Source organism: Euprymna scolopes, chromosome 41 (genome assembly GCF_053919585.1).
Source record: "Euprymna scolopes isolate OS-2025 chromosome 41, ASM5391958v1, whole genome shotgun sequence".
NCBI lineage: Eukaryota > Metazoa > Mollusca > Cephalopoda > Sepiida > Sepiolidae > Euprymna > Euprymna scolopes.
In genome coordinates this window covers 67,056,961-67,083,899 of record NC_136522.1, presented here as the reverse complement: position 1 = coordinate 67,083,899, position 26,939 = coordinate 67,056,961, and the positions used below count along the sequence as shown (strand labels likewise).

General features: G+C 34.8%; 1 protein-coding gene across 4 annotated transcripts; it reads left to right on the top strand.

The window, feature by feature from the left end:
- Positions 1–142: 142 nt before the first annotated feature.
- Positions 143–26,527, top strand: LOC145266580 (uncharacterized). 4 transcript variants are annotated; one of them, XM_080122420.1, is made up of 7 exons: positions 143–674; positions 3,241–3,288; positions 5,610–5,694; positions 9,299–9,324; positions 12,229–12,255; positions 20,189–20,413; positions 26,404–26,527. In XM_080122420.1, exons 1-6 carry the CDS (start codon positions 588–590, stop codon positions 20,396–20,398), a joined length of 483 nt encoding a protein of 160 aa, XP_079978546.1. In that variant the 5' UTR covers positions 143–587; the 3' UTR covers positions 20,399–20,413; positions 26,404–26,527. The 4 variants fall into 4 exon arrangements, with proteins under 4 accessions (XP_079978546.1, XP_079978548.1, XP_079978549.1 ...); XM_080122422.1 differs by having other exon boundaries at positions 157–674; positions 20,189–20,323; XM_080122423.1 differs by lacking the exon at positions 12,229–12,255 and having other exon boundaries at positions 227–674; positions 20,189–20,323.
- The last annotated feature ends 412 nt before the right edge of the window (positions 26,528–26,939 follow it).

Below are 26,939 nucleotides of genomic sequence, written 5' to 3'. Positions count from 1 at the left end.
TGTGCGCGTATATGTGCGAATACGCGTGTGTATCCATGCATGCATACGTGGGTGTGGGCGTGTTTTTGTGCGTGCGTATGTGTGTGCGTGTGTGTGTGTGTGCATGCGTGTGTGTATGTGCTTCAATTGAAAAAAAAAAAAAGAGAGAGGAAAAGTACACGTGATGTTTTTTTGTTTTTTTTTATTATTTGCTTGAAATCCGCCATCCAACCCCACCCTAACTCTTGGTGGGTAGCTCTCCTCGTTTGACCATGTGACGCGACTTGTAAGCCTATTATTAATTCTAAAAAGATATTAAAAAGAATAAAAGGCCTTTATTGCAGTGTCGTCCCAAATAGAAGGAAGCTTTTGCAGCTTTATTCCCAGGCCTCACCCCCGCCCCGTAACTGAAACACCTTGTTTCTAGTTTATTTATACAAACTTACAAAAGGATTTGCTTTTTTTTTTTTTTGTTTGTTTTCTTCTTTTCAAAAATTTCCTAACCGTCCATTTTTCAACTACGAAACTTTAAAACCATAAAACCATATTTGTTACGTATTGAAAAAGAAAAAAAATCTCCGTAAAATTTAAACTTAAAAAAAAAAAACATGGCAGAACAACAACAACAACAAAAACAACCTGGTTTTACAACCCCAAACGAATCGGCCATATACCACGAAGTTTCACCTCGAAAGGTTTGTTGTTTTTTTTTTTTTGTTTTGTTTTTTTTTTCTTTCAGAGGGTGGAGTTATAATTTATTGGGTGAATCGAAGGAATAGGCGACTCGAAGTCCGCAGAAAACGGTGTCAGTTAAAACGTTCGCATTATACATACGTTTGCATAAAATAAAAAACGTTTCGCTGTTGCGAATTTGTTTGGTAAATTTTCAGATTAGGTCCACCTCAACAATTTTCTTTTCAATGACGACTTATTTAGGTTTTTGGGTATTATTATACAAACACCGTGACAGCGTTAGGGTTAGGATTAGGGTTAGGTTTAGGGGTAGGGTTAATTCGCTGTCACGGTGTTTGTATAGTTTTACCGGTTTTTGACTATGCTGAATACGAAAACCGCATTGAAATTTTGCAGAAATAAGTAGTTATCGAGATATAAAAAGTTGTATTATGCATTGTATTCTTTGGCGGCCATTTTTTTACGCGCGTGCGCCACTGCGCCATAAACAAATCTACTCATCTATGACTGACATTGCACGCGTGTAAAAAAGATGGCCGCCAAAGAATACAATACATAATACAACTGTTTATATCTCGATAACTAATTATTTCTGCAACATTTCAATGCAATTTTCGTATTCAGCATAGTCAAAAGCCGGGTTTGTATTGTACACATAGATTCGAAAAAGTTGTCAAACAAATATATAACAAACAAATGTTATCAAAGGCAAGATAAGTTACTTTTCTACCAAACTGGATATATCGTTCGTGTTTTTATTCAATTTCGTGTTTTTATTCAATTTAACATATTTATTCAGCTCGAAAAACGTACAGTGTTTACCGATGTATTCGAAAATTCAAGATGGCGTCTCACACCCTCTTTAACACCGTAAGTTTGAGAAAAGGTGTTATAATTAAAAAAAACTATACAAAATACTATTAAAACCCCGCTGAATATGTCAACCGATGTCACAGTAACATATATTGAGCGAGTTTTGAACAGTATTTTAACCGTTTTTTTTATTTATAACACCTTTTCCCAAACTTACCGTGTTAAAGAGAGAATCAGACGCCATCTTGAATGTTCCAATACATCGGTAAACACTGTATGGTTTTCGAGCTGAATATTGAATAAAAACACGAAAATTATATCCAGTTTAGTTAAGTAACTTATCTTGCCTTTGATAACATTTATTTGTTATATATTTGTTTTTTGACAACTTTTTCGAATCTGTGTACAGACAGTAATACAAACCCGAAAATAGTATTTTTTAAATTCAAGTTTTACGATATTTTTATTATTAAATTGTTAGGTGAAAGTACAGAATGGCTAGTACTTCATGGGGGGCGTTTACGTAGGGTCCACTGGACCTTGCGTGAACGTTTTCTTTTAGAACTACTCCCTGAAAACGCATGCACAAAAGGTTTTACATTAAGGCCCGTCTCCCGTTCGTATATAACAAAATATTTTTTTTTGTAGATTTCGGTGTGCTAAAAACGAATCTGCAAACATTCCCGTCGCAAAAAAAAAAAAAAAAAAAAAAATCTTCATTGATATGAAGACTTTACTTTTTCCAAAAGTGGGTGATCACTTTTCCATGTTTTTTTTTTTTTTTTTTTTTTTAACTTAAACTGAGCACCCACTTTCTGGCCACTTGAGAGAGGGGCTTTTTTTTTTTTTTTTTTTTTTTTTTTTTCTTGGTACTAATGCAGAGAGTGATCCGTGCTGAAATTATTTATTTTAAAAGCCATTCTTAACATGGGGAGGGTGTTTTGTACCTATTCTGTACTTTAACCTTACAATTGAATAAAAAAACAAAACTTTAATTAAACGTGGAAATACGATTTAAAAAAAAAAAATAGCGCGGATCACTGTCTGCGTTAGCACCGATTTCTTTTGCATGGTATTAACCCCTGAACTCTAGGACTATTTTCATTTCACAGCCTCGCCTGTGTTTACGCTACGCGCGAGCATAAAGGAAGGCTGTTAAATGTGCACTCGTGTACCAAACTGCCTTGTCAGTGTAGTATTGGCGAAAAATTTAAAATTAGATGAAAAACACAGTTTTCCAAATATTAAACCATGTAATTCTATATTATCACGGGTGGCCATTTTGTACGCGCAAGCGCGCGCATATGGTCTTCCATAGTTGTTGTCGTCTCACCATGTTTTGGCCAGGTAAGCCTCTGGCCGGCTTTGGATAGGATTGAAACAATTCTCAATTTCGGCCAATTATTCCTCTGGCCATCGTCAGGTGGCCAAAAACGCGAGACAACTATGAAAGACTAATTGCTAAGGATGCAGTTAGGAGATTCGGAGTTCCTATCCCGTCGCGGTTAACACCTGACGAAGGCCAGAGGAATAGTTGGCCGAAAATGTCGTGAAACAACAAGATGAGGATAATAGTCCGTAATAAATTAATAAATGATACTCATCTCAATAATGAATTCTAATTAATTAATATATAAACAATTTTCTAGTTAAATATTTAAAGATTTATAAAGTATTGGAATTGTCCCATTACTAGATATGCCACAAAAGAAAACAACCAAATATTATTCATTGTTTTTATTGTCTTGTTTACAGATTTTGGGCCTCCGGATCTTCAATGGTTTTGTGCTGTTTTTTATTCTGGTGAGTGAAAATGATTTGGAAAAATTGTTTGGTCAGTTTTTGAGATGAGGATTAATAAAATGGATTATTTGGACTATAGTTCTCATCTTGAGCGTTATTTACAGAATATAACTTCTAACCTTCTTCAGGTGTGTCTTGTCAATTTTTAAAAATCTTTCTGAACTCTGGAATCTGCACAGAATTTGGATTTCATTTTTTTTTTTTTTTTTTCGTTCATCCCCCCCCCCCCAAGAAGGCATATCGACACTTTCACGTAAGGGACTACTATTTGGGACCATGTCTAGGAAAGATTAACAAGATGTTGGTTTACATTACATTTAAACTTCTGCATATCAGTACAGCCAGGGAAGCAGGTGGCTGGAAGGGTGGCGAGGCAAGAAACTACTAGAACAAAAAAACTTTCTGGTATTTAGAGACCTTGATGGTAAAGAGGTGAGATTTTGTTGCTAAACTGGTTTGTCGGGGATATGTACATCGAGGGGGCACAAGTGCAACAAGTTCATCAGAACATATTCCATTAAAATATCTGAGAAATTCCATAACCAACGCCATTTTGTTTGCCCGCCTAACATGATTTGCTAGACGGTCTTTGATTGGTTCAATTTGAATGTGCCAGTTGGCGCCAATTTTGTATTACATGTGTGTTATTTTTCAGTCTGACATGAACACTGAACGGTACAGACTTGCACAGCGGTGCTCTGTCATAGTGCCAGGATTTTACCTTCATTGGACACCATGCAGTGGGTGGACGAAGGACATTTCTCTAAATACAGAGACAATATAATTGCTGAACTTATTTTACCCAATGAGCATATTCTACAGTGTTCGGCTTGATATATTTGATTATGGGAAATTATTCCTATTTCTTCGAGAGACCACGAGGTCCCAAAATATGCCATATTGGGCGACCACATTCCCGCCATGTACAACATGGATCCTTCTAAAAGGAAACCTTAACTAACATTCCCACAGAGGAATCATAACTAAAGGCTCCATTGCGTATGGATAGCAAATTCAGTCACTGTTTTTGTAAGGGACTTACCGTGAACCAAAGAACTTTCCTTTACTGGTACATCTTGAATAAAATTTGAGTTTTAAACGTATGGCTTTTGTTTGTGGAGTTTCATTTGCTATCTGCAGGGGGGAAATTGGGTGTGTAGGGAAGAAATTTCTTACATCTGTAAAACAGGCACAGATGCAACATTGCAGTGATGGGACAGGGGTTGGAGCTTAGTTGATAAAGTGGGATATATTAGATTGAAAACTTTTTGACCTTATCCAAGAGGGAGAGACTAATGGTAGATGCACCAGCCCAGATGTAGCAACAATGCTTCATGTATGGGCGAATGGTGGCTTAGTAGTGATACAAGATGCTCTCAGGTGTGAGTATTTTTTTTTTTTATAGCTCGATAGAGGGAACCCACCTTCTTTGCAGCAACCTTTGCAATGTTCTCAATGTGTTTGTTCCAGTTCATATTGCCCATGAATGTTGGGCCCAGGAGTTTGAAGAAAGAATTCTCAGGTAGGGTGTAATTTGTTATGGAATATAAGTTGTTGGAGAAGCGTCTTGTAATTGTTGAAATTCTTTAATTCACAGGGTATCAAGCTTTCATTCCAGCCACAAGGGCTCGTGGCTTAATAGATAAAGTACTTAGTATAATTTAGTTCCAAGTGAAACTCCTGAAAGTTGAAGGTTCAATACTCTGTACGGGCAATATTGAAAATTCAATTGTAAATTTTTTTAAAGATTTCTACTCTGTCATGGCTGATGGGATGATAGCATGCTACTCCAAAGATTAAATGAAGAGTTCTGTTCAAAACACTGTAGATTCTTCAGAATTTGACATGATTCACTTGAAGAAGATTGGCTGAAACGTGAGAATGACACTCAGGATGAGGACAGTAGTTTTAATAATAGAAAACTTGTTTAAAAAAAAAAAAAAAATTTTTTTCAATTTCATACTTCCCTTTTCCTTTTATTGTATTAAATAATAGAAAATTTGTTTTTAAAAAAAAAAAAAAAAAGGAAAAAATTTTTTCATTTTGTATTTCTTCCCATTTGACATCACCTGTTCCCATTTTCTGTCTTCAACTGATACCACTCTCCCCTCTTTTTCCCTTTATTTCTCTCTGTGCCCTACCACCCCTTTCTCTTTGTCTTTCCCATCCCTTTCTCCTCCTCGTTTTCTTTTATCTCCCCATCTCTTTCACTTCTCCTTCTTATCTCACCTTTTTCATTGCTATCTCTTTCACCATTTTTGCTCCTTTCCTCTATTTTCCTACTTATCAGATTTTTTTTTTTTTTCTACTTTTCCTTGCAGTTGTCATTCCTGATTTGTTTGGTCCGTGGACAAGTCAATAAAATTGATTCTTCACCAGATTACATTCTCGCCACCAACATCATCAGTAAGTCACCTTGCATTGATTTCACACACTCCTTCCCTCGCCACACCACGCACAAACTTTTTTCCATTTTAATATTTTTTCATCATATTTAATACCAACAAAACAAAACTTTCTTGTAATTAGATCGCTTCTGATACAATGGATACCCCCCCCCCGTAAGAGTAGTAGCCGTGCGTGTAATTGTGAAGCAAGACCTCTCCTGAATCGGCATTGCTTGATTCCAGTGGCGAAGACAAATCCAGAACGACTGAAAGTAATGCAAAGATAAGCAGAGAGCACATACAGCACTTGGTATTCTTAAACGGTCACAGTTTTGTACTGACCAGACTCAATGTTGCTTAACTTCAGTGTGTCAACATGATTTTGTATATAATTAAACTTGCAATGTTTTTTGTGTTAGTTTTATTTTCAGCATTTTGAAATTTATTGCCTGGCAGTATTTGTGTTTGCTTTTCTGGCAACTTTTTCGGCTGCTTACTGTAAACTGCTGGAAGATGCTGATGGTCACATTCTTGATTAGTGTTGAAAAAAGACTTAATTGAAAAGAAAATTATTTCTAGTAATAAAAACACAAATAACACATACACGTTGAAGAGTGGAGATTAACAGCTATAAAAAAAAAAAAATTCAAATTCTCTATGGTTCAAAGGTATATAAGCATGTTCCATGAATCCATGTACTCCCTTTCGGCAATCGCCAATCCAACACTGCATGCTGTCGTTCTCTTCCCTTTCATTCTCATTCTGACTGTTATCTGACACCTTAATAACTGTTGGGTGAGCACTGGTTCATAAGTATAAAAACTAATGAAATTCATGAGAAACAAGCAAAACTCTGATTGCACATTTGGTAGATACTAGTTCTACTCGTGTGTGTTTGATATCATGGAAAACAATGCTCTAAACTCTAACGTCGAGACTATGTTCATCCGTCAGTTGATCAATTCATTTCCTCATTTACTCTAAGCGACAACCTGTTATCAACTATCCCAAACTGTCAATAAACTAATTCTAGATACAGTTGTGACCAGACGTGCGCGGGCCCCGATAGATTGCAGACTCCCAACGTCGTGTATCGTGGATTTTTCGTTCGACTATTCCTCTTATGGCCGGATCGTCATTTTCTCGCTGGCAACTGTCGATAGGAACACACGTGGTTTCTCAAAAGTAGAAATAAATAAATCGTGGAACCAAGGAAAAACACAAACGCCAATGTTCACATATAATTGACGGTTTGACTTGTGTGTGTGTTCTGCCCGTTCTGTCAATATTACGTTCGTCTCTATTTCTGATTCACAGTCAACTCTAAAAACTGTTCAACTCCCATCCACCGCGACGGACATCTAGTTGTCAACTAACTGTCTCCTCTACGTTGGTATCTGGGGTCGCCCCCCCCCATCCCGGCTACCGGAAGCTGCCCTTCCCTGTTTTATCTGTATCTTTTTTTTTTTTTTTTTTTTTTTTTTTTCTTGATTTTAAAGTTTTAATTATTTTGAATACAAAAAAAATCTTGATAGCCAAATTGAATTTTAAAACAAAATTGCAGCATTCGTTTTCATGACATCTTACTAGTAAGGCATCAGGTACTTACTGGATGGACCAAGTGAAGGTTGCCAACATCCCTAAGTGAAAGTGTTTATTGTGGAACAAACTGGATTTTAATTTGGCACACCCAGGTTGCCATTCTGTCATTAGCCACTGTCACCTTTCTGTGCTGTTGTAAAGTGGTTTGTGAGTGGTACGACAAATATGAAGAAATAAATGGATAAAAACAATTGTGAAAATCAATAATATTAATATCATATTAATAATTTTGCAACCAAGAGAATTACTGAATAGCTTTTGTCTGTCACTAAGCTGATGTCTTTAAGCAGCCCTCATTGAATTTTTTTGTCAGCTGGTCAATTTAATGGCAGATAACTCCTGATCAAAATGTCTTTCAGCAAAAGAGATAACTTTTTGTACTGAGTTCTTAGTTTTTTTTTTTTTTTTTTTTTTTTTTTTTTTTTTTTTTTTTTTTTTTTACATAGGCATCACCACTTATCAAGGCCCAGATACCACTCGAGGATAAGGGTTAAAGAGTGTACAGTAGTCAATTGGACAATGTAGTAATTGTCAGTAATGGAAATTCGGTAAATTTGTTAACTTAACTTGGAACGGCTCATCAAGAACTTGTTTACATGTTTTGAAAATTTTCAACTACCATAGAATTTCCACGTGTTCCGCTAGTTTGTATTATTTTATAACTAAAAACAAACCTCCTTGATTCAACACATAATTATATCACTGGCCTACCTTCTCATGCTACAGCAAGGTTAGGCATAGTTTCTATGGGAATTGACTAGTAAATACTTTCTTACAGAACGTGACGACTGTACAAAGTTTCTATGACAACTGACCAGTAAAGCATGTAGGTGATATTGAATTTTCTCTCACATTCCAAATTCATGGCGATCAGTGGACTATTTCTCTCGTACCAAACGGTCATCCCTATATATATATATATAAAATGAACTCATTTCTTCCCTCTGATTTTGACCTTAATAGGATTAAAAATCAAGACATTTCATGCAAATGTAATATGCACAAACTGCAGCATAATATCTGAGGTGTGTTATAGGCCTATTACCTCTCCACTTCCTCAAATCGTAGATTCCTATATTTTTTCTGCTGAGAGTTCACTGCCAAAATTGGGTAACATCAATGGAAGTGGTAAAATCTTTTCTCTCTAATAAATTCCTCCTTCCCCTGCCACCACTTAACACCGTTGCAGGATCGTTCACAAGGGACAGTTACGAAGGAACACCGGTTTGGGTTTTCTTTACTTCATAGTTGCTTAAAAAAACTGGAATGGAATTTTAACAAATCGAACGGTTATTTATGTCTTTTTTTTTTCTTTTTTTTTCTTTTTTTTTTATTCCCCCCCCTGATTTATGCTTTGTTTTTCCAATTTTTTTTTAAAAGAAGTTTTATGCTTGTTCGCTGTTTTTTTTTTTTTTTTTATTTTTTTTATTTAAACACGGTTATTACTTCGCTTATTCTTTACTTTACCCCCCCCCTACACACACACACCTCCAAACAACCGGGCAACGCTGGGTACCCCCGCTAGTAAATATTTTAAGTTTTAGACACTTTCAAGCCAATATAAATAAAAACAAAAAAATGCTAAAAATAAATTTAAAAAAAAAAAAAAACTTATTCAGATTATTTGATAGTTTTCACAGTATCCATTAAAAATTCCCATTTTCATCTGAAAAATTATTCCAGCAAATTTAAATAAATTTTAGATTTTTCTTGAAAGATTTTGTGACGTTTTGTTTTAATTATGATCATTTGGTTGGAGAGAGGCAGTCTATCGATAATGGCCCACAGCCACAAATTCCAAATAGGGGCGTGTGAACAAAAAAAAAAAAAAACTCTATCACCGACATGTAGGTTAACTATCCGTGAAGATTGGCAATGAGAAATACTATAATAGATGGATACACATGCAAAATGAAAGGCAGGACTGTTTTTGTTTAAGAATTTAATTAATTTGAGTGGGTGTTTCTTTTGTCTTTAATTTTTGTTTTGTTTTTATAAAGTTTTTATTTTTGCTTTTCCAGTAAGCAGTCTAGTTGCAGGAATGGTGGTAAGTAACAGTTTAAGTTTTTTTAATTTATCTAACCCTGATCCCTAATCCTAACTCTGATCTCAACCTTAGTTCTAACTCTAACCTTGATCTTTGAACTCAAACCTGATCCTTCATTTTGTTTTGGCCAGGATACGAGAAAGCTGATTGGCTAACTAAAATCTCAATAGAATGTGCGTATATAAAAAAACGACAGACAACCACAAAATTAACGACAGACAACCACAAAATTTGCGCATAAGCCTGAAGAATCCTAGAGTGGATGAAACGCGGAATATTCAGTGTAGCTTAATCGCCATATATATATATATATATATATATATAATAAAAAGTTTTTTTTAATGTGCGGACCCATCATGGAACAAAAATATATTCCAAAAATCATAAATGGGTCAAGTGGGTTTTATATAGATGATTTTATGATTTTTATCAACCATTATAAAGCTGATTTTGAGCTTTCTGGAGAGGTTGTTAAAGGAGTTAACCAGTTATGAATTTTAAAAATGGTGGATCAAGACATGCCATTTTTATGGGTCACAGCTTATCAAGGCCTAGTGACCATTCGAGGATAAGGGTTACTGAGTGTACAGTAGTCAATGGGATAATATAGTAATTGTTAGTGGAAATCTGGCAAATTGGATTACTTAAGGGGAGGGTTCATCAAAAATTTGTTTGTTTGACTTGAAGACAACCAAATTGTAGTCAGATGGAAAATAGGCAAACAAGAGTTCCACAGGTGTGTAGTTCTAAAAAAGAAGCTTTGTTCATGGAATCTGTTTTGGTTTAGGCACATAAAGAATCGATTATATAATGTTATAAATTGAATTAAAAAATAATTCTTAATGCTGCAATATTTTAAGTTATATTTTTTACTAGAATATCTTGTCCTTTTCTTTTCCAGTTTTAACTACTAATCCTTTACTTTTCTATGTTCAAGCTTAACCATATTACTTTTCATGGTCATATTTTTCTATTGTAATCCATGATTTTTTTTTTTTTTTTTTTTTTTTTTCAGGCTTCCAGTAAATTCACTTGTTTGTTTAATTTTAGTCTTATTTTTTTATTTATTTATTTTTTTTTTTGCCCCCATAAACATAACATACACATATGTAATAACAATGTATGGCACTCGTCTGTTTTCAATAAAATCCCAATTATCTCCCTTTCATTCTGTTTTACTTGTTACTTTTCTTTTCGCGAGAGCGGTAAATTGGTAGCAACAGTAGTTGCTGAAGCGACGTGGTTGCTATGGAAACCAGTCATAGAAAAAAAAAACAACGCTCACCTCCTGACGTTTTTTTACGATTTTGAACACCAGTAAATTCATAACTTTTTTATTATTGAACGAAAATTAAATTTTTTTTTTTTTTTTTTTTTTTTTTTTTTTTTTTTTTTTTCACAATATAGCTGAGAAGGTGATCTATAAACTGTAATTGAAATTTGATCGAAAAATCAGTAAGCAGTAAAACGTTAAAGCAATTCTAAATGCCTAAAACTGCCATTTAACCATATATTCAAGCACTACCGTGTTTAAATGATATGAGAGAGAGAGAGATATTTTCTGTCATTAAAACCACTAGAAAATCATAGCTCATGTATCTATGGACATAAAAATGTCCAGGGGCTTCCATGTTGGACACTAACTTTTTAACGATTTGAAGTGGTTTAATTTTCAGTATGAACCTTGATTTTGAGATGAAATAACTTATCTAAGTGGAGAAATATAATTCTGGGTAATCAAAACCCGAGGCAGATATATTTTCTGTAAACAATCTGTCCGCGTGCATATTTATATCTGTTTGGGTGACTGCAATTTTATGAGAACTTGCCAAAGTTAGTCAAAATGAAGAAAGGTGAGACTTTAGTTGATTTTATTCCTTACTAGGAGTTCAGCCCGGCTTTGCTTGGGCCCTATGTACTCTCCATAACTTGCCCTACGTGTGAATACGCTTTATGTAAGATTTCAAATGTTTAGACCCAAATTTATCTGAGTAATTTCGTAAAGCCGCAGAGGTCAATTTTTTTAACTTTGACCCCAATTTTGACCCCCCCCCCCTTAACATTTATTTTGGTCTCAAATCAAGATACAAAGTTTTGCCCATGCCCAAGTTACCTACATCTAAAATTTCAAGTCTTTAGATCCAAAACTGAGGAGGAATTGGGTAGAATCTGCAAAGGTCAACTCTTTCAATGTTGACCTTTTGGCAGCCAAATTTTCGCCCCAAACCTGATTAAAATACTTGCCGCATGTCTGAATACCTGTTATGTATAAATTTCAAATGTTTAAACCCAAAATTGGCTGAGTAGTTTGCTAGACACCGCAAAGGTCAAATCATTTGAACTTTGACCCCTTAGCAGCTCAAATTTTCGACCTAAACCGGTTAAAAAGCTTTTCCTATATCTGAATACCCTTTATGTAAAATTTCAAATGTTTAGACCAGAAATTGGCTGAGTAATTTGGTACACCGCAGAGGTAAAAATTTTATAACTTTGACTCCAATTTTGACCCTCTTAACATTTATTTTTTTGGGGGGGGGGGGGCTCAAATTAAATAAAAAAAAATTGGATCCATTTCCAAGTAACCGATATTTTTAAAATTTCAAGTGTTTAGACCCAAAATTGGCAGTTTGGTAGAGTTTTCAAAAGTAAAATCGTTGAACTTTGACCCCCTTGACAGCCAAATTTCTGACCGAAAACCAATTAAAAAGATTTTTCCAAATAAAAATACTCCTTATGTTGAATTTCGAGTTTCTAGACCGAAAATTGAGTTATTTGGTAGGGAAATGTGTACACACACACACACACAATTTTCACTTTTATATATAGATTTACCAGTATTTATAAAAAAAAAAAAGTAAAAAAAGTAAAACTAATTGAAAAAAAATTTTTTTTTTTTTCTTTTAGTCATGGTGGTATCGAACAGGAGTTTTGGTAAGTGAAAATGTTTAACATTTTATTTGTTTGTGTGTCTAGCGTTTGTTTCAAAAAAAAAAAAACTCAAGTAAGCCTTAATGAGATGATCATTTAATTTTTATTATATAGTTTGTCTATATGGCTGTTTTCTCTAAAGAAAGCTATTTTGCTATATATAGCAAGGTTCTGTATAACTTGGGGTTGGGTTGGGTTAGGTTGTATACATGATGTATATTTATTGGAGTGTAGACGTATATATTTTTAAGTCTGTTAAGTGTTGAGCCATTTTGTAGAACAAAAATGGCAATCGTAAATCCAGTCAGCGAAGAATCGATGCAGTCACGGTCTCGAGTGTTGAGTGATTCTGTAGAACAAAGATGCCGGCATTAGATTTTTTTTTTACATAGTGATCACCACTTATCAAGGCCCGGAAGCCACTCAGGGATAAGGGTTATTGCAAGTACATTATTACGTTAGTGTGGAGATTTGATGAAGTGTTTAATTAAGGGGGCGGTTCATTAGGAATTTGTTAACGTTGGACTTGAACACATCCAAGTTGTAGTTAGGTGAGAAGCAGGCAGACGGAACAGTGTTCCACAGGTGTGCAGTTCTAAGAAAGAAGCTTTGTTCATGGAATCCACGTTTTGATTTAGGCACAGATAAAGAGTGGGGGAAACTTTTCACAGTGGATTCGGCTAGACGGGTGTTTTTCGTGAAATATTGGCGAGGGGGGGACCAGAGATTGGAGTTCAGACGAGCACCTGCCATGGAAATAACGAAGAATCCATGTAGTCCCAATCAGCAGTGGTTCGGTCGTGTCTCGACAATCACATCATTAAAATTCTCCAGTTACTATTTTGCACTAAAAAAAAAACAAAAACCCTTTTTAGTATAGACATGATGTGTACCTTAATCCTCCGGGGTCATAGATGCACTGCATTATTTCATGCAGCGTGTGTGCAGTCAGCACCAACCCAATTCGGGTTTAACCAACTTTCTCCAAAGGAGGAAGTTTCATGGGAGTATGAAATTCACAAGCGGTCTCCAGTTGCATGTATATCCCCGTTAGGGGAGATGATGACGTTAGGTTTTTGCAGGGAGGTGTCGCCATCCTCCTACATACAGCATCTGGAATTCCCAAATTGGTCACCCATTTTTAGCAATGATCAGGCTCAATGTTGCTTAACTTCAGTGATCTGATGGGAACCGGTGTGTCAACGTGATTATGCAGCGTGTCTTGGGCAAGAATAGCTTGACGGCATCTATCGTTCTTCAGGCTCTAAACACATGGTATTACAAAATGGTCACCCATTTGAGCATTGGCCAGGGTTATTATCTCTTAAGTTTGATCTAATGAGAATCCGTGTGTCAACGGGATTATACCCTATTTTTAGTATACGTAATTTTAACCACTGAACTATTTTTTTTCTCTTACCCCCTTTTTTCATTATGTTGATTCAACCATTCTAATATTTCTTAGTATTTTTGACATTTACTTCTCCTTGTGTAAAAACAGTCCCTGTTAGGTGATTTGGTTTTTATATAAAGAGATGTAATCACTAGGGCTATGACAAGAGAATATTCTTTTCATTATTTTGACTCTTGAGTATATATCTGCCACAGTTAATCAACCGAGAACCACATCACTCTATATAAAAGCATATAAGATATCAACGGATACACACAAGAGAGTGAAAACAATGAAAAGAATATGCTGTTGTCATAGCCCTACTAATAAATGTCCTTTACAGTGTGTGTGTGTGTGTGTAATATTATGTATGTCTCCATGGCAAGTATGTGTGAAAAGTTTGATGGTCAGAAACCTTCAAGACTAAATTTCTTTCCTTTAACAATTACAAGAAACCTTCTCAGCACGGATTGCCTTGAGTAATAATACACTGCTTGAAACAAAGGAGTCACCATTTATCAAGGCTCGGAAGCCACTCGAGGATAAGGGTTAATGAGTGTACAGTGGTCAAGGGGAACATGTCGGTAATCGTTAGTAGTGGAAATTTGGTAAATTGGATTGCTTAAGGGGATGGCTCATCAAGAATTTGTTCACATTGGGCTTGAAGATAACCATATTGTAGTCAAGTTGGAAAGCAGGAAAACGGAACAGCTCCATAGGCGCGCAGTTCTAAGAAAGAAGCTTTGTTCATGTAATCTACCTTTCTCAACTTAATATTCACAGGCAACATGAATTGAAACAAATACATTGGGGATAATGCCAAGGTTGCTGCAAAGGTGGGCTCTCTACCATGCTAGAAAATTACTTGCATCTGAAAGTATTCTATAGGTCTATAAAGCCATCATTCGTCCATCTTGACAATGTGTATCTGCCACTAGTCTCTTTCTCTTAGACAGGGTCACCACTTATCAAGGCTCGGAAGCCACTCTTTGTTGTCTTTACTAATAAATAAACCTATGACAACAGAATATTCTTATCATTATTTTGTCTATATCCGACACAGTTAATCAACCGAGAACCACACCACTCTATATAAAAGCATATAAGATATCAACGGATACACACAAGAGTGAAAACAATAAAAAGAATATACTGTTGTCCTAGCCCTAATGATCATCCAACACATAATTAATACATTGTTTAAATCTAAATTGCTTGGTGTAACACCGCAGGAACAAACAAAAAATGAATAAATCTGAAAAAAGAAAAATCCGACTTCGCTTTTTTTTTTTTTTTTTTTTTTTTTTTTTTAGTACAAATAAAACGCATTTATTTGTGGTTTTTCCAAAACGATGCGTTTCCTTTTATTGCAAAAGTCTATTTGTATGCACGTTTACATTTTTAAAAGTCTCTGTCCTGGCCACCTGATGCTGGAGCTAGCCAGTGCTTTCTCACTCTCGTATTCACATGTCCGTCTTCCCTGGCGCACAACTTGCTTCTCTCCTCAACCACATGGAGTATTTTTCTCTTTTGTGACGCAAGCTCGCACACATTTGTTAATTTGCATATGTGCTTTAATGACTGCTGATTTTTTTTTTTTTTTTTTTTTTTTTTTTTTTTTCTTTCTCTCACATGCGCCCATGTTTTTCTTGCTATCATATACTTTTTATAACACACATATATATAATCAGAATGGGATAGAGGTAATGGTTATGACCCAACATGTTATGGGTAGGTCTTGTACTCTTACTAGTATGAAAATTCGGTCTGGGAATAATTAAAGAAAAATATATTAGATTCCAGTAAAGCAACCGGCCCTGATTGTATTCCAATTATAGTACTCCAAAGACTTCAACCAGAACTAGCACCCATCCTTACAAAACTGTTTAAACGTTGTCTTAAGGAGAATTGCTTCCCATCACCCTGGTAAATCTCATCAGTATGCCTTGTATTTAAGAATTCAAGTGATCGCTCATCTCCCTCTCAGTACAGGCCAACAAGTCTCATGCACGTCATGAGTAAGTTGCTGGAATCTGTGTTAAATACAGAAGTAATCAACCATCTCAACAAAAATAACCTTCTTAGTGACACGCAATATGGTTCTGCTAGATCTACAGCAGATGTGCTTACAGTTATCTCATAGGATTAGCGAATCTCTCGACAGAGGCTTCCTTTCTAGGGCAATTGCTCTTGACATATCAAGTCTTTGATAGAGTATGACATAAAGGTTTACTTCACAAGATCTCCAGCTACAGTATAGCTGGAAATGTCTTCTCAATTATTAAATCATTTCTCTCTGATAGGTTCATAAGAGTAGTGGTTGATGGGCAGAAATCAGAAGCTCTCAGTATTAATGCTGGAGTCTCTCAGGAGTCTATCCTGGGCCCAACTCTCTTCCTGATCTACATTAATGATTTTCTAAATCACATCCTTACATCATTTGTAGACATTTATGCTGATGACACTACTATCTATGGTAGCACATCTAAGACCGTAAACGACAAAGTTCTCTCTGATTCTCTCTCCTCTAATCTTGAGCATGTGGTACAATGGGGAAAGGAGTGGCTGGTTACTTTTAATGCATCTAAAACCAAACTCCTATCCTTACATCATCAACGCTCTGATCCCCATCTGGCATCAATTGGGATGGATGGCTCTCGTCTGGGAAAGGCCCCGTATTTTGACAAGCTTCTGGGTTTGACCTTTACTCCTGATCTGAAATGGAACACGTACAACAAGTCTGTTGCCAAGGTCGCTGGAAAGATGGTGGGATCCTTCTACCGCTCCAGAAGATATCTCACTACTGATGCAATTCTCTATCTATATAAAAGCCAAGTACGTCCAAGGATGGAATACTGCTGCAATATCTGGGCAGGAGCTGCTAAAAACAGCCTATCCTGCCTTGACAGAGTACAAAATAGACTTTGTGGCTTAGTGGGGGATGCCCTTTTCTCTACCCTGCAACCTCTCTCCCACAGAAGAGACGTTGCAAGCCTATCCTTGTTTTATCATTATTTCCATAGCAAGTGCTCGTCTGAACTCCAATCTCTGGTCCCTCCCTCGCCAATCTTTCACGAAAAGCACACGTCTAGCTGAATCCACTGTGAAAAATTTCCCCCACTCTTTATCTGTGCCTAAATCAAAACCTGGATTCCATGAACAAAGCTTCTTTCTTAGAACTGCATGCCTGTGGAACTCTGTTTCGTCTGCCTGCTTCCCACCTGACTACAACTTGGATGTGTTCAAGTCCAACGTTAACAAATTCCTAATGAACTGCCCCCTTAAGTAAACACTTCATCAAATCTCCACACTAACGTAATGTACTTGCAATAACCCTTATCCCTGAATGGCTTCCGGGCCTTGATAAGTGGTGACCACTGTAAAAAAAAAAAAAAAAAAAAAAAAAAATCAATACGCACATAATTTTTTCATAGGTAGACATTTATATCTTCATGTTTCGTTGGGTAGCAAAAGATCACAAACGTCTTTTCAAAGACGAATGGATTGTTATTCAAGATGAACTGTTAGAAAGTTTATTAATGGAATGAAAATTTGTAGTTAAAAAAAAAAAAAAAAAAAAAAACCTGTAAAGTCTGCAAACATACGAATTAATACAATTTATTTATGGTAATATTTATAGACGCCCCCCCCCCCCCCAAAAAAAATAGGATTCCAGAAAAACGTGGTCAGTAATATCTCATGTCGCCATATTGGATTTTAGAAAAATATTTTTCTAGGCTACTGTTCTTATCTTCAGTGTTATTTTTACAATATTTTGGTCGATGTAACCTCCAACCTTCTTCAGGTGTATCTTGTCGAACTTCAAAATCTTTCTGTCGGTCTCTGTGGTAGTGGGGTAGGTGGGGGGATATCTGCACATAAATTTGAACGGAACCTGTTATCTAATCCTAAGGGGTAGCCATGACTGGGTAGAAGTCCTAGGTAACTTGCAATTGTATCTTGAGTGTCACCCACACTGAGAGATCAACCCTCAACCTCTCAAATATGAGATGTGCAGATATTTGAATATTCGATTAAAATTCTCCTTTTACCTTTTTTAAACGTTAAGTTTGTAAAGAAGTTGAGAACATTATTTTCCTCTCCTGGAGAGTGAAAAATTCCAGAGTTCAACAGGATACACCTGAAGGTTTTCGTTACATCAACCGAAACATTGTGGAAATAACATGTAAGATGGGAACGGTAGTCGGATGAATCCAAATAATGTGAATAATCAATCCTCATCTCCAAAATTTCAGAAACATAATCTAATATTAATATAATATCGAATATATATATATATATATATATATATATAATCTAATATTAATATAATATCGAATATATATATATATATATATATATATAATCTAATATTAATATAATATCGAATATATATATATATATATATATATATAATCTAATATTAATATAATATCGAATATATATATATATATATAATCTAATATTAATATAATATCGAATATATATATATATATATAATCTAATATTAATATAATATCGAATATATATATATATATATAATCTAATATTAATATAATATCGAATATATATATATATATATAATCTAATATTAATATAATATCGAATATATATATATATATATATAATCTAATATTAATATAATATCGAATATATATATATATATATATATATAATCTAATATTAATATATCGAATATATATATATATATATATATATATAATCTAATATTAATATATCGAATATATATATATATATATATATAATCTAATATTAATATGATATCGAATATATATATATATATATATATATAATCTAATATTAATATGATATCGAATATATATATATATATATATATATAATCTAATATTAATATGATATCGAATATATATATATATATATATATAATCTAATATTAATATAATATCGAATATATATATATAATCTAATATTAATATAATATCGAATATATTAATATAATATCGAATATATATATATATATAATCTAATATTAATATAATATCGAATATATATATATATATATATATATATATATATATATAATCTAATATTAATATAATATCGAATATATATATATATATATATATCTAATGCTAGCAGTTCAGCCCAGTTTTGCTCGGCCCTATGTACTGTTCATAACTCTGTGTGTAAAAAGTTTGACTCCTGTCCAGTAACCTACATCTAAACTTTCAAGTGTTTAGACCCCAAATTGGTACAGGAATTTGGTAGTCTGCAACGGTCAACTCTTTCAACAATGACCTCTTGGCAACTACATTTTCGGCCAGAAACTGATTAAAAAGCTTGCCCTATGTCCGAATACTCTTTATGTAAAATTTCAAATATTTAGGCCAAAAATTGACTGAGTAATTTGGTAGATCGCAGAGGTCAAATTATTTTTCATACTTTGACGCCAATTTTGATCCCTTAATATTTGTTTTTGGGCTCCAATCAAATTTAAAAAATTGAGTGATGTCCAAGTAACCTACATCTAAAATTTCAAGTGTTTAGACCCAAAATTAGCGGATGAGTTTGGTAGAGTTTTCAAAGTTCAAATCATTGAACTTTGACCCCTTGCCACAAATTTCTGGCTGAAAACCGATTAAAAAGATTTTCCCAAATCTTGAGTCTGTAGACTGAAAATTGACAGTTTTGTAGGGAAATATACAGGCACACACATGTTCACTTTTACAGATATATAGATTAATATAATGTCTATATAATCTATATATCTATAAAACTGAAAGTGTGTGTCTGTGTACATTTCCCTACCAAACAACTCTGTCAATTTTTGGTCTACAGACTCGAGATTTGACATAAGGAGTATTGAGATTTGGGAAAATCTTTTTAATCGGTTTTCGGCCAGAAATTTGGCTGTCAAGGGGTCCAAGTTTGACCTTTGAGAACTCTACCAAACTCCTCTACCAATTTTGGGTCTAAACACTTGAAATTTTAGATGTAGGTTACTTGGACATGGATCAAACTTTTTAATTTGATTTGAGCCCAAAACAAATGTTAAGGGGTTAAAATTGGGGTCAAAAAAAAAAAAAAAAAAATTGACCTGTGGTTTTAGAATGCTCTTTTGTTTCAGGGGTTCTTACTCAATTTATGATTAGAAATAATCAAAGAGTTCCTTCTTGGGGCGGGGATGGGTGTCACTCTAACTTAGTTGTAAAGTTAAGTCTTTTAGGAGTTTGCCTTGCCATTTAGGAAGGAGTATAGTTAAGGAAAGTATTTTGTGGGAGCAAGGGAAGGGTGTACCACTCAAACAAAGGGCTAGGAATAGGTTAAGTAATCTTTTTTTTTTTTTTTTTTTTTTTGTGCCTAATTTGAAAATTTGTAGGATTTTTTTAAAAAATTTTTCATAAAATCTAAAATGTAGGCTGATCAAAGAAAGTTAAAAAAAAAACAAAACAAAAAAAAACTTTGTTAAAGTGTCCTGTGTTAGCAGTTATTTAAAAGAAAATAGACAAAAAAAAAAGTGTCTAATGCTGTTTTTTTTCTCTCCATTGCTCTTCTATGCAGGGTGTTGAAAAATATTGGTTTGTCATCTTGGTCGGTTGCGTGATGATCTTCCAGTGCCTGACGACAGACATCTACGTATTTCACAAGCAGGTCCATATTCTACCAACTCCAACCCCAGCCCCAACTACGACAGTGGTAACGTCTTCTTACACAATGGCTAACATTACTAACGGCACTACAATTCCAAGCACGCCACTCTTGCACGTATAGTTGCATGCAAATTAGGTATACAGCTTTTACGTATGTCCCTTATTTTTGTTTTCACTTACGCTGTAGTGCAACTAACGTCCGCAACTTTGGGGCAGTATGATTATTTTATTAATTTCCTCATCGTGCGTGAAGCAAAAGGCAAATACAATGTGATTTAAAATAAGATTTACCATGTAATATATATATATATATATATATATGATACCATACCATGAGATTAGAAAAAAAAAGAAAATCTGTCTATCCTGATGAAGACAAGGTTACGTCGAAAAGTACTTTTTATATAAACAAATAAACGTTTGTTATATAAAAAAAAAAAATCTGCTTTGAATTTAGCTTACTAAACTTACATTTTGAATTTGCATTTAACAATGCTTTTTATGGAGAGAATATATCCGTACACACACACTATATATATATACACACACATACACAAAGAACAATCTATATACTCGACAAATTTTTTGATCTATGGTGGGACTTGATAAGTGGAAACTCCCATGTGTGTAAAAAAAAAAAAAAAAAAAAAAAAAAAAAAAATTGTTTATCCTTAAAAGCCACCAGAGTCGATGCCATTGCTGAGATAGGCTGTTGACTAAAGCATATCTCTGGTCCTGTTCAGTTCTAGTAGTTCCACTCACCCAGGCTTTATCGTCTTCTTTTGAGAAGGGGTTATGTTATATATACATTATTAGTATTATTGTTCTTGTTATTCTTGTTGTTAGGACTTTTTAATAGTGAGAGTCTTCGAGAGAGATGTTGTTGAGAGATGTATTGTTTGTGTTATAACGAGATTCATATATATTAAAATGTTCATACTTAGAAGTGTAGATGAGATGTAGAGTTCACATTGTTGATATGTAATGTCGAGACGTGTATGTAAAGACATTTTAAACCACATGATATACAAGACATATAATAACAATTTTCACTTTACCTTTTGGTAGAATTACAATACAAAGACGTTTATAAAAACACATGATGGGTTTATTTCTTCTCCAGACCGGTCGTGGTTTTCTGAGTCAAGAATTCAAAGCTTCACATATTAAGTTTCAAAAGTGACAGTCTCGCTTCTAGACGTTCGAATGTCCATGTCTGGACTGTCGTCTGTCGTCCTCTGACTCTCTCCCAGTTTTTCCTCCAGTTTCTCTCAAGTTTCTAACTATATCTAGAACTTCCCATTTTCCATGACGTCATACACATGTTAAAACATGTGTCTTTCACGTGTTCTGGACATGCGTGTCTAAAACTTTTTCCTTTGTTTACAAAAGGAATTTTAACCTATATTCCCAGTAACCTATTTTTCCAATATGTTAACATGTTTATTCTTGTATAGTTGCATTCCTCAATTGAATTTTTCATAACAGGATTGACAATGCACATTCTTTTCTTGAAACTAGTTTATCTCTAAGTTAAACAATGGTTTGTTTTACATTCCATTGCTAATTCTCTCTCGTAATCTATTTCTAAACCCAAATTACGAGGTTCGACTTTCGTCTATGCTATTTCATTTTCATTTTAACTAAATCTCTCTATTTTTATACTTACATGAAAAGGGGACAGCCCTTATCATGTAACAGTTACTTTGTTAATTGCTTAAGGCACCTTTACTGAGAGAATGCTAACAGGGTTACCCAGGCATTTTTCTAAAATTTTCTTTTTGCAAGCCAGTGCTCTTCTAGAGCGCAGGCTTTTTAACCCCACTTTTCCAATCTTTCAGTGGAACAGAGACAAACATGAACTTTGGTAATTCACACTATTTTATTATCTTTAAAAATCAACAATTTGTTGAATTTGCCTTTTGTTTCCATCACCCTCATCCTCATCACTATCCTCCTCCTCCTCAAGTTCATTCTTGTCACTTCCTCCCATGTTTGCTTTGGATTTCCTTTGCCAACCAACCCTGCTACCTCAACTGTTTTACGTGAACTAAACCAGGCATGCTCATTCATCCTTTCATCATCATATTTGGTCGAACATTCATTTTACATGCTGGCATGTGTTGTACTGCTTTTAGAAATTGACTTTCAAATTAACCTATTTCTGGCCAGGTCTTTATTTATTCCTCTTTCTCCTTATTACTTCCTATGTGCGCTTTGGATTTTCTGTCAACCAACGGTGCTACCTTGGTGGAAGCAAACATGGATTAACTCAGCTTTAATAAATTGCAGAGTTCTTCCAGAATTCCCCCAGATTAACCCTCTAGGGCCTGACCATATCAATACTTATTAATAAAAAATTCTGAAATTTGAAATTATAGATTTTATTGTATCATGAATCTGAACAAAGTGAATTCATTTAAAAACTTGAAAGTTATGGAATGTGCCGTATCTGCACCCTTTGGTTCTAATCTTCCTGATTAGGATTGTGCATATATGGCACGGGGCGGCCCTAGAGGGTTAAAAAAAAAAAAAAAAAAAAAAAAAAAAAGTCTGTATGAAATTTTTATGCAAATTTTCATCTTTTTGTTTTATACTGAGCTAATATTCTGACATTTTTTTATTCTGTAGCTTTATATATATTAGTGAGAGGATTTGTTGTTGGCGTTAACAACTTCGAAACGCTTTCTTTCTTTTTTTTTTTTTTTCTCTCCACTACCTTAGCAGTTTTTTTAAGAGCTATAAGCTCTTTTTGTTATTCATATGTATGTGAAAAGATGGGACTTATTTATTTTTATTAAATATTATTTTACGTGCATAAAAGGTATACCTTTTGTAGCAGAGGATCATTTGAAATATTACAATTTACATTTTTTTTTTTTTTTTTCTGAAGCTGTTTTTTTTATTCATCAATGAAAGAAATAGGAAAATTTTTCTCATCTTTTTATTTCAAATTGAACTACTTTTCTGACGTGTTTTTTATCCGTAATGGAAACCCACCTACAATATATTTTTTTGTTGCCATTCTTCCATCCCAATAGACAAGTCGCACCTAAAGGTTGTTTAGTTGAACACTGATGTGGGAGCGACAGATTCTTATACGCTTCCTGCAGGAGTACCCTCCGTCAGGCTCTGCTGATGCTGCCCTCTTGCACCTGCCTCTTCTCTTTTCGTTCAGTCAGACATGCTTCATGACTTTGACTTTCTAGGAGTCGTTGAGGTCAGCAGGGTTGATCTTGCCAGATTTTAAGTCCCTTTTGCACATATCCTTAAGTCTGCGGATTGGTCTACTGCTGGCTGAGAGCTCGCCATACAGGATGTCTCTGGGGATTCGTCTCTCCTGCATGTGAATAATGTGCCGGATATAAATAATGTATATGTATAATTTAAGGTTATGTTCTTTGTGATATAAGCGTTGTTTAAACTTTAAAATCAAATACATGATATGCGTTTATAAACCAAATTACAACGCAATATTTTGGGGCAAAAATTCAAATACATAACAAATAAATGTTACCAAAGGCAAGATAAATTACTCTTCTACATACCTGGATAAGTTTTGTGCATTTTTAATGGAATTTTAAGCGTTTTGGTGTCAAGTAGGTAATTTAAACGTGCAACGAAGATGGTTGTGAAAGCATTCTGCCTTCAGAGCGTCGATAATGGTTTGAAAGTATAAAGTTAACAAAATACAGATAGAAATTCACCCGGTAAGTTTTACCGTGACACTTGGTGGATTTCTTTATCAGTATTTTGTAAATTTTTCCATTTTCGTTTAATTTACCTACTCGACACTGCTCGTCTTTCGAACTGAATGAACACTTAAAATTCTGTTAAAATACAAAAAACTTATCCAGATATGTTTGTTACTAGCTTGGGTGCCTGGCGTTGCCCGAGTGTTTGGAGATGTGTGTATTGAACAAAAAAAAAAAAAGTCTGTGCCATTGCCAAACCAGAAGTGGTGAAGGTTTAAATTAAAGCCAGTTAAAGAAAAGAGGGGATGACTTCAAAAAATATCGACGAAAAAAAAGTGCCCCCCCCCCTTCCCTGTAAAAAAAAAGTGCCCAGTGAAGGAATGTTTTTTGCCCAATTTCTCGTTAGGTGTCATCCGAAGGGTCGAGCTTCAAGATGATATCGATCATGTGAAAATCCATCGTCTCTGTCGAAAGTTTTAAGGCAGACATGCAAACCTACATTTTAAACAGGCAGGTGAGATTTATATTATAGACTAGTCTGGGTGCCCAGCTTTGCCCAGGTGTTTATAAGCGTGTTGAGAAAAAAATATATTGTAGCAGGCAAGCTCGAACCTGTACTTTGAAGGAGGAAAAGATTGTGGAAAAGAGAAAAAAAAAAAAAAAAAAAAAAAAAAGTCTTTGCCGTTGTCCACCGCCAAACCAGAAGTGGCGAAGGATTAAAGCTAGTCAATCAAAAAGAGCCAATGACTTTTGAAAATATTGTCGAAAAAAGTGAGCGTGAAGGAATTAATGTTTTTAGCCAATTTTAGATATTTGTCGTCTGAAGGGTCGAGCTTCAAAACGATACCGATCTTGTGAAAATCCGTTTAAGATTGATAAACTAAGAGGCCCCAAATATCTATAGCTTGGATACTGACAGAAGAGAAAACCTAATCAAGGTTTTTTTTTTTTTTTTTCAAATTTGATTTGTTTGTGATGCTGTTGTACGCTGGCAGAAGAGAATGTAATATGGCTGTTATGCTTGAACCATGGTCGTTACAGTTCAAACCTCTCTAGGACCCCCACACTGTCTGGCACTGTCGAAAGGAATAAACAAACAAAAATAAATAAATCCGACTTGGTTTTTCTTTCTTTTTGTGACCCAAATAGTTTATTATCGTATACAAAAATTTTCATGTAACGTGAACAAATATCTTTCTACCCAACTCCTGTTAGCCCCTTATGTTTAATGTGACCGTTAGGCTCGAACCGTGTTCATTAAAGTTCAAACCTCTCTTCATCTTTGTGCTGCTGTTGTGGTGACACAAATTTCAAATGTCTTGATCCTATGAGGAGTAGACAACAAAGTAGGATTCAATTGTTGTGATTTGTGATGTATTTTATTTCGTTGTGCCTTATGGGACATGTTACCCCACCACCACGTGCTCAGAAGGGAAATCTAATCTTTCTCCATGCTAGAAAGTTGCTTACGCCTGACAGTGTCCTGTACTTCTACAAGGTCACCTATTCACCCATGTATGGAGTATTGCTGTCACATTTGGGCTGGTGCATCTGCTCCTGGACAAAGTTCAAGAGACCTTATAGGTCCTGAGCTGTTATCTAGGCTTCCGCTTCTGCCTGTTCTGCAAGTATTTAAATGGTGGATGTCAATACCCCCCCCCCGACAAACAGCAAAATCTCACTTCTACACAGATCCCTAGATGTAAGAAAGTCTTCTATGCTAATAGTCCCCCCCCCCAGAACGGCTAGATTTTGGAACTCCCTTCCAGGTTCCTGCTTTCCCAACTGTACTGACATGCAGACATCTGTTCACATTACACTTGAATATCTTGCTGCTCGACTCCCTAGATAGTAGCCCTCTGTATCAAAGTGGCACTGTGCCTTGTTTGGGCTAAAAATGAAAAAAAAAAAGATATATACATATATATATAAAGCATAGCTTATGACCAGTCAGTACCGGGCAGCATGCTAATGTAGTAAGAAACAAGAGTTTTACTGCACTTACATTGCTTCGTAGTCATTCTGTGCTGATGTTGACCATAATCCATGCATGCATTGCAATTCACTGACACCCGCAGTTGCCTGTGGGGTCGGGTCTTCTTCCAATAAGAGGCATGTGCAGGAGGTACAAAGGTGTCTCCACATCAGCTATTTTGGGGATGTAGAGATGAAAGTCGTCTTCATGAACACTGCATTTTGACTGTTGTCAGATGCATACTGTACCTCGGATTTGTTCCAGGTAGAGGAAAGTTTGAGGAACGCAGTGGTATACATAATTTGTTTTATATATATATGTGTGTGTGTGTGTCCCATTTGGTATGGCATAATTCTGAGAGGGCAGGGCTATAAAACATGGCACTATAGCTTAATCCATTTCTTTTTCTTTCTACTCTCCTTCCTCATAAATATAAAGTTTTTTTTTCTTTTGTAGAACCAATAAAGAATCCAGAAGTTACCTGGCTCAGTTTTCAATTTTTGTAAAGTTTAAAAAAAAAAATAAAATACATATTTAAGAAATCCAATTTTTGTATTTAAAATAAAATTGTAAAATTTGATCAGTTTCTTGTATTGTCTTATTGAGAGAGATCTGACATTGCCCAGGATTGAATAATGAACAAATGTTTCAAACTTCCAATACTTTCGTCATTGAAATCTGAAAATTGATCATTTTCAATCAGATTGATTGCCTGCTCTAGCTGGGGGCCCCATCACGGTGCATCGAAAGGAAGTGTCAGTCCACAATACATTGTAGTCTACATTGCACTGTAGAGAACCTGTTATTAAAATTTTTATATAATGGTTTGAATTAAAATGCAAAAAGTATAGTGGTTCAATTGTTTTAAAGAAACATTCATTTTGAACGCGTCTGTCTTAAAAACTTTTCAAATGCACTTGTAATGTTACGCTGTATAAGAGTTAACTTTAAAGAAGGAACTTTTTTTTTTTGTTTATATTTATCAGAGGCAT